Consider the following 8,492-nt stretch of genomic DNA (forward strand, 5'->3'; position numbering starts at 1 on the left):
GCGAAAAAAAACAGAAAATACGTTTTTTTTTCATTTCCAAGGAGGCACGACCGTGACTCTCGCGAAAGCACAACCGTGCCTCTCTCGGAAGCAAAACCGTGACTCTCGTGAAAGAAAAAAAAACAGAAAACGTGTTCTTTTTCGTTTCCAAGAGGCACGGCCATGACTCTCGCGAAAGCAAAATCATGCCTCTCGCGGAAGCAAAACCATGACTCTCGCGAAAGAAAAAAAAGAAAATGTGTTTTTTTGCGTATTTTTTTTTGATTTGTTTTTGTCGAAAAGTTAGGGAAGACCGGTGAAAAACCAAAACGTCGAAAAAACAAAAAAACCGTTTAAAAAGCCGAAAACGCGTGAAAAAAAAATCCGAAGGGAGCGCCCAGAGCGCGACACGTGGCAAATGGCTGAAAACGCGTCAAGTGGCACTGATCGTTGCGAGGCTTCCGAAGGAGCGCTTGTTAATTAGTTGCTCTCTCCAAAATAGCCCTGTAGGCTGAATTCTACGCGAGCCAATGGGCTAAACGGCCGCCGTGCCCGCCCGTGTAAGAAGGGGGCCATGCTTGGGCCAGGAGGGCAGCACGCGTGCCGACCCGGCGCAGCCTGTGTACTTAGCATGCCTGGGTGGGCTGGCCGTGCCTGGCCCGTATAACACAGGCCGGGCCAGCCCATTTTGCCAGGTTTGGTTGAGGGCTTCAGGCAAGAGTCCAACCTGCACAGTACTGAAACAGTCGGACGGAGCAACGGGCAGTTACCAGTACTAGTAGAGTCTTGACGCCGCCGGGCAAGACGATTCCCCGTCCCCTTTCTTCATTCCCTCTTCCGTTGCCGGTGCGTCCGCGTCCTGTCTCTCCCGGCCAGCGATCGGGAGGGGCGAGGGATGGCCTCCCGTCCCCCCAACTCCGCCGACGGCGAGGGCCCCGCAGGTTCTCTCTCTCTCTCTCTCTCTCTCTCTCTCTCTCTCTCTCTCGGAGCGTAGCGCTGCTTCCGCTCGGTGCGTGCGCGTGCGCGTCGCCCGAACTTAGGGTTTCTTGGAGTTCACGTTTAATCGCTGCGCTTTGCTATATCTCTGCTCTATCCCGCCCTTTTAGTTTGTGTTTTCGCGTCATGATTTAGTCCTAGCTAGGGTTTTAGGGCAGGTAATGTTGGGACTTGTAGCTGCTACTTGTGCAGCTTCCGTTCCCTGATTTGCAGGCCTGGATTTTGCCTCTATTGATCAATGGTTTCAATAAAGAGTAGGGCAATAGTAGCATGTGGAAGGATTCATGGTCGGTGGTTTTTTCTTTTCTGTTTGATTCTGCTTTGGTTCGTGTGCTAGTCGTCCTTTATAGTTCAATAGCTGCATTGATCTATCAGGCTAGACCTTGCTTTTATTCCAACAATATTCCTCTATATGAGATACTGAACTAAGGCGATTGTGCTGACCACAGTGGTTTTAAAATGTTTTTTTTTCCTGATTGGTGAGGAAACTAGGCTGCATCTAGCTACACCAACACTACGTTACCTTGGTTAGAAATTCAGAATTTATTGTGTTTGCTTGCAAGCACCTATGAACTGGAACTATTTTGTTTCTACTTGTAATTCGATGTGTTCTTTTGCAGGGAATAACGTGGAATTGCCATCCCTGCCCTTTCATGTTGTTACTAAACCTAGTCAACTCCCAGTTGAGTTTCTTGAGCCCTCTGCTGCCAAGAAATTGGTGATTGGATTTGACTGTGAAGGTGTTGACCTTTGCCGCCATGGTGCTCTCTGTATCATGCAGGTGAGCTGAACTGAATCTCACGTGGCATGGAATATTTGTATACTCCTGCAATCTTTTGTTTCATCATGGATGAATTGTGGCTATCATAAACTGTCATGAGACAACCTTCTCCTACATCGGGCAATTATTATGCCCTCACCTGACCCCACATTACAATGGTCTTGCTTGAAATGCTGCTTCATTACCTTATAGTGCCATGATCTACCCACGCAAGTCCTTTTGATGAACCTAGACTAAGTGTACCTAACCCCTCTTATTTTATTGGAACTGGTTGCACATGCATGTATTTCTGCCTATGTTTTAAAGGCGTCCCTAAGGCGACGCCTAGGCGACGCCTAGGCGTCGAAGCGCTCCCCCTCCGCTTTGGAAAATCGACCGCTTTGGGCGCCTAGGCGTCCAAAGCGCCCGCCTAGGCGTCGCCTAGGCGCCAAAGCGCCCCCCCTCCCTAAGGCGGTAAGGCGTCGCCTTAAAAACATAGATTTCTGCTGATATAGATAAAAAAGATTGGTCTGATCGGTCACCATTGTTGTAATGATGTTAAGGCATGACTGTTTTTGTTGGTTCGTTTGCCTTTTCAGATTGCATTTCCTGACGCTGTTTACTTGGTCGATGCTATTGAGGGTGGAAAAGAACTAGTTGAAGCTTGCAAACCAGCACTTGAGTCCAATCATATCACCAAAGTTATTCATGACTGTAAAAGGGACAGTGAGGTGCCTAACTGTGAGATGTGATATTCTTTTGGTGTATTAAAATAAGCGTTGCAAAAATTGTGTATCTGACCAGTGGTAAACTTACAATTTATTCTGCTGCAGGCATTGTATTTCCAGTTTGGCATTAAATTACATAATGTGATGGATACACAGGTAATCACCGTACATATGTACTACTCCCTCCGTCCCAAAATAAGTGTCTCAACTTTGTACAAGCTCTAGTATAAATTTGTACTAAGCTCAAGACAATTATTTTGGGACGGAGGGAGTATGATATAGTGGCATAACTTTGTAAACAAAACACTAATAATTTCCTTCTAATATATGAATGAATCCGTGTCTGCTGCTTTCTCAGTTAATTTCTTTCAAATTTAACAATTATCATGAGCTTTGGACCAGTAACCCTGTACAGGGTTGAAAGCATTACATGATCGTCTACCTTCCCAGAGATATACTATATGTTAATTATTATAGCAGCTACATGTAAGATGATTTTATTTGTAAAGGGAGCTTCCGATCATCACTTTCATTTGCAGATAGCCTATTCCCTGATTGAAGAGCAGGAAGGTAAAAAGAGAGCATATGATGTTTACATATCCTTCGTGAGCCTTCTTGCCGATCCTCGTTATTGTGGTACTTTCTAAACTTCACTGGATTAAATTGTTGAGTTTTACATGATTGGGAGAGAACCTATGTGTACATGGTTTTAGCCTTGCTTTGTTTTCTCATAACATATGACACTTTTTCATATTTTATTGTCCTTTTTTTTCTAATTGGGCATAACTTATATAGGTTTGGCTAATCCCCTTATTGGTAATTCGCTTGTGCTGTCTTCCAAGTGCTTTAATTTAATCTACACATGTTAACATCAAACATTTAGCATATATTCTAATGTATTGCCACGCTATATTTATCTTGGTGGAGTCCAATTCATATCGTAAATCTTGTCCTTAAGAAAGATGGGGTCACTTTTTAATACAATTGAACAGACCTTACTCGCGCTGCAGCTAGTGCTTTAACCTTGATGTACTCCCTCCGTTCCTAAATATTTGTCTTTCTAGACATTTCAAATGACTACCACATACGGATGTATGTAGACATATTTTAGAGTGTAGATTCACTCATTTTGCTCCATATGTAGTCACTTGTTGAAATTTCTAGAAGGACAAATATTTAGGAACAGAGGGAGTATATGTTATGCAATCCAAGTTCTTTTTTGTATTCATTTTACTGTAAGCTCAACATGTTATGGTTGTTAGGTAGTCTATAATCTTTATTGCTGGGTGGACATCATGTCTCATCGTATGTCGCAGTCTAACAATATGATGAAGTTGCATATGTTCATTTGTCTGTGATTAAAACTAATGCTTTCACACAATTTGTCTAATGCATGTCTTCTTCAGTTGGCCACTTCTGTGTTGTACAAAATGGTTTGTACACATGTTGAGAACCTGGAATAACTCGAGTAGATTGTGCTTGTGATCCCATGATTATCTGCCTTGAGTGCCGTGGTTAAGAATGTATGTTATTAGTAGGACTAGTGCTTGAGGTGCTGTAAATTGGGTGTAAAATTAGTTTTTATACCCTTGTTTCAATTTAGTAGTGGTGTTGCATCTTGCTTGAGCTCTTCATAATCCTCACCTGATGCTTACAGACACCCAGCTATCTTATTGTCTCAAACTGAGGTGTTTGGGTTCGTGGATCATCTGACTTGCCTTAACTAGTTAACTTAAGGTGTTCATCTGACTTGGCTGTAACTTAAGGTGTTTGGGTTCTCAGTAGGCTGCATTTTCCTCCAAATTGCCGGGAACCTGGAACCCAGCTCACATAATGGGTTTGCGTACATTGCGTGGTATACAAGATTCGTGGTGCTATGTATCAAATCCAGTAAATATGGAAGTAATGTATTGTGGTTCCGTTACTCTTGCTAACAGTGTGTTCCTTCTGTAAAACATCATGCCAAATAGTTTTTCTGCTCTTAACATCATGCCGATGTTTACTAAATCTATGAAGGATTGAACCTCAATTTCTTTTGTGCTTTGCATTTGATTGATTGTGTGGTGTGATACTGTTGTACTTCTTTATGTAGGAATGCCATATCCTGAAAAGGAAGAAGTCCGTACCCTTCTAAGGCAGGTTAGCATTGTGAAGAAAATTATATAACTCCTATTTAGAATATTATTTTCTCCAGGCCTGAAGTCTTGTGGACTTCCTAGATAATGGCCCGGCACACGATTTTCCGTATTCTGCCACTATATTTTCTTGAAACTAACAATTTATTGTAATTTGATGGATTTTTAGGACCCAAATTTCTGGAAAAATAGGCCCTTGTCTGAAATGATGATTCGAGCAGCGACAGATGATGTGCGCTTCCTTCTCAATATACATGAGAAAATGATGGAGAAGTTAAGCAAAGTATCTTCATGGCGTCTGGCAGTACGAAGTGAGCTATACTGTAGGTGCTTTTGCATAAATGACAACCAGCAGGCAGATTGGCCGCCTCTTCCAACTGTCCCTGGTCAGTGTCTTTACTCCCTTCCCATTCAAATCAAGGAAAGTTACTGTATGGCCAAATCAGCTTTACTTTTGGTTCTCCAGATATAAATCATAAATTTGTAACCTAAAGATTGGGGTTTGCTTTATGTTTCAGCATTGTAGCCTTGTAGGTGCAGATCGTCATATAATAATTACTAATATGGAATGACAATGGATGTATTTGCTTTGCATTCCTTAACTCATTTTATTTATGAAGTTTTGATATATTCAACTTATAGAACAAAATTAATTAAACATTGTTGACAGATGACATTGAAGCTGAAGCTCGTGTTCCTGAAGTGGATATCCTTTCGCTCTTAGATGTGCCTCCTGGAAAAATGGGTCGTGTTATTGGCAGAAAAGGATCATCAATAATGGCTGTGAAAGAATCTTGCAAGTAATCATCTTAAGTTTGATTCTTCAGATATCGCATGATATTTATGCTGCAAAATTTAATTTGGTCTTCCCTGGTTTGCTTTCACTCCTATTTGCAGTGTTGAAATCCATATCGGTGGTGCAAAGGGACCTCCAGATAGGGTAGGTTTGCCATAGCTGACATATTTATTACTGTGCAGTCGTGGTCCACTGAATTTATCCAGTCCATGTTTGAATTGGTTAACAGCAATAGCTATAGTTTTGTAGCAACATGGCTTGTAGTACCAGAACTGCTCTGCTGTGTCGATGCATCTTCCTGCCTTGATTAGATTGATTGATAGCCACTACTGCAGTTTGTAGTCATGGGGTTTGTTGTGTTAGCAACAAGGTCTATTTACTGGGAAATTATTGTTGTCAAGCATTAAGCTTGGCACATCATGTTGCTAATCCATTTCGGCTGTTTGTAATATCAGAAGACATTTGGGCTTCACACACATGCATGGTCCTCCACAATTTAGATGTAAATGATTTATAGTTATCGTGCAAAATATGGCTGTTCTGGTTTGTCCTTATTGTTTCACCATTTATATTCTCCACTGCCTATAATAATCTAGTCGTACTATTTTTAGCTGATCACAGACAGATATATCTAGCTTCTGGCTGAGGTGATTGCAGTAGGGTGCTAGGGCTTGATGTGTATGCATACAACTTAGCTGCCGTGTTATCATACTATATACTCCTATATGCAAGTCATTTTCAGTTGTATGGATATGCAATCCAACGCCAACACCTAGTGAGAAAGTGGTTTAAGTACCCGCAGAAACATAAAATAGTCTTTGATTCTCCTCTGTCAATAAGGCTAAAGTCAAAACATGATATCCTTGATTTTCTTAGCTTTACTAATCCTCTTGTTCATGCCTGCTTAATGTAGGTGTTCATCATTGGACCAGTGAAGGAAGTCAGAAAGGCGGAGGCCATCCTGAGGGGCCGAATGCTGTAATTCTAGAGAAACGACTTCTTGATATAGACTTGAACTGCCATATCTTTTGAACACAAGGGATACAGAAATGCATGTGGATCGCTGATCCGTGACAACAATAAAAATAAGAGTTGGATTGGAGGCAGCTTCCCGTATTTTTAACTTAATTATCTGACAAGGCTTTCTCTGGCTTGTGCATCAGAATGTGGACCTGTTACGAGTAGATTTCGCTCTCTTACGGATAGGTTTAACCTGTGCATTAAACATTGCGATTGCGCTAAACTGGCGCTGCCCACTCATGGTTAGCTGGTCCAGTAGACGACGAACCAAAGGAATGGTTGGTGGGTGTCCTACCACTAACGTTAGGCCTGCAAATCCGGCTAAAGCTCATTGAAGCGCCCGCGAGTTATCAGTCAGTCGGATGCAAGCCTAAATTCAGACTTGGACAACAAATCCGATGGACCTGCCCTTCCTACAGTCAGGACCACCTCTTTGTTAGCACTGCGCCCATCGTGTGCTACTCGCCTCTTATCCGGACCTAAGGCAATCTCCAACGCACAGCCCCAAACGGACGTTCATTTTGTCTGTTTGGGACGACAATGGAGCCGTGTTCGGTTGGAATCGTGGATGCGGTGGCCGTGCGCCCAACGCGCGGCCATATTTGACCGCTTCTTATCCGTTCATGGTCCGTTCGTGATCAACCAGCATACATGAAGCATGATTTTAAATAGTCCAAATTAAACATGGCAAATAGTTCCACTTCCAAAATAGTCTTACAACCTGTTCAAAATAAAAACAATATCAAATAGTCTTTACAACTCAATCAGTGGAGAACGCTGAAGAACACCGATATTATTATGAGAACCAGCCATGCCGAAGAAAGAATGCCATATCCGCAGAACTTGTGAAGCCACCGCTTCAAGTATGATAGTAGCACCTTTCACATGCCCCCTGTACGGCCCCGCCAAACAAATGGACAGTTCTTCCACTTCCAGTGCATATAATCAATACTTCCAAGCACACCCAGAAAGCCTCTCAACATTGATCGCCAACAACCTCTCTGTATCAGCGGCAGTTGGCTCTCTCTCAGGTACTCGGGGCTGAACACTGCCACCACGGCTTTGCAGAAACTATACATTGTGAGGAGACATGTGGACTCACTCATACGAACACTCATCCACAAGATCACCAAGAATTTCATATGCAAGCATGCGGATAGCCGCAGTGCATTTCTGGTAAGAACAGAAGCCAAGTTTGCTAAGGGCATCCTCTTTGCACTCAAAGTATGGGTCATATGCTACCACTCCCGCCCGAATACGATTGAACACATGTCTCGCCATACGGAAGCAACGACAAAATTTGTGTGGTTTGAGGAGTGCGCTATTTTCAAAGTAGTCGGCACAGAGAAGGGTGTGGCCTTTCTCCCTATTGCAGTTCAAGGCCGGAACATGGCCGGGGATTGGTCCCCTGAACCGAGGCCACTTCCTATTAATGTGGTCATGGATGGCCAATGCAACCGCCACAAGCTCTTCATAATCCGAGGACGAATCATCTGATGAACAAATGAAGTTGTGAAAGAGAAACTCATCCTCTCTATCCATGATACCTTGTGAGCAGCGCGTCGAACACCTTGCGGTCGTGGTGGAGACGCGGCCGGTCAGAGCAAGTCGATGAAGCGAAGCAAGGTCGGTGTTGGTGGGGTGGGCACCCTGCAGCAATGCAGCACCTGCAGCACCTGCGGGCTACCAAAAGCATTCTAAAACTCACGTATTACATCTTGATCACATACATCATATCATATTGTTATACTTCATCATACATGTCATCAGACTACCAAATATTGGCATGCTCCTACTTCATCCTATATGCCATCGGACTACCAAAATTGGCATGTTCTAAATACTAGAGGTACGGAGAAAGTTCACACACGGCTACCCTTGCCCTTGCTGTCTTTGTCATGGAAGTAGTAGTCTAAATACTAGAGCTATGGATAAAGTTCATCCACGACAACCCTTGTCCTTTTGTGTTTGTCGCAGAAGTAGCGATCAAAGACGCAAAATAGATCTAAGACAGAATAGATGAAAAATAGATCTGCTCACTGTCGGAGCTGTTCGACCCCACACTGGCTTCCTCCTCT

General features: G+C 43.1%; 1 protein-coding gene across 1 annotated transcript; it reads left to right on the plus strand.

Annotated features, from left to right (window-relative positions):
- Positions 1 to 756: 756 nt before the first annotated feature.
- Positions 757 to 6,522, plus strand: LOC119276098 (piRNA biogenesis protein EXD1-like). The gene is made up of 10 exons (XM_037557085.1): positions 757 to 920; positions 1,596 to 1,756; positions 2,335 to 2,466; positions 2,569 to 2,619; positions 3,003 to 3,099; positions 4,556 to 4,602; positions 4,768 to 4,984; positions 5,269 to 5,398; positions 5,496 to 5,538; positions 6,308 to 6,522. The coding sequence occupies exons 1-10, from the start codon at positions 875 to 877 to the stop codon at positions 6,374 to 6,376; spliced, it is 993 nt and encodes a 330-aa protein (XP_037412982.1). The 5' UTR covers positions 757 to 874; the 3' UTR covers positions 6,377 to 6,522.
- The last annotated feature ends 1,970 nt before the right edge of the window (positions 6,523 to 8,492 follow it).

Source organism: Triticum dicoccoides, chromosome 3B (genome assembly GCF_002162155.2).
Source record: "Triticum dicoccoides isolate Atlit2015 ecotype Zavitan chromosome 3B, WEW_v2.0, whole genome shotgun sequence".
Lineage (NCBI taxonomy): Eukaryota > Viridiplantae > Streptophyta > Magnoliopsida > Poales > Poaceae > Triticum > Triticum dicoccoides.

Bases quoted from the DNA above. Each gene is read 5' to 3' on its own strand.
- LOC119276098 (XM_037557085.1), top strand. From the start codon at position 875: ATGGCCTCCCGTCCCCCCAACTCCGCCGACGGCGAGGGCCCCGCAG. The intron at 921-1,595 runs GTTCTCTCTCTC...GTTCTTTTGCAG, and splicing joins CGACGGCGAGGGCCCCGCAG to GGAATAACGTGGAATTGCCA. The intron at 2,620-3,002 runs GTAATCACCGTA...TTTCATTTGCAG, and splicing joins ATAATGTGATGGATACACAG to ATAGCCTATTCCCTGATTGA.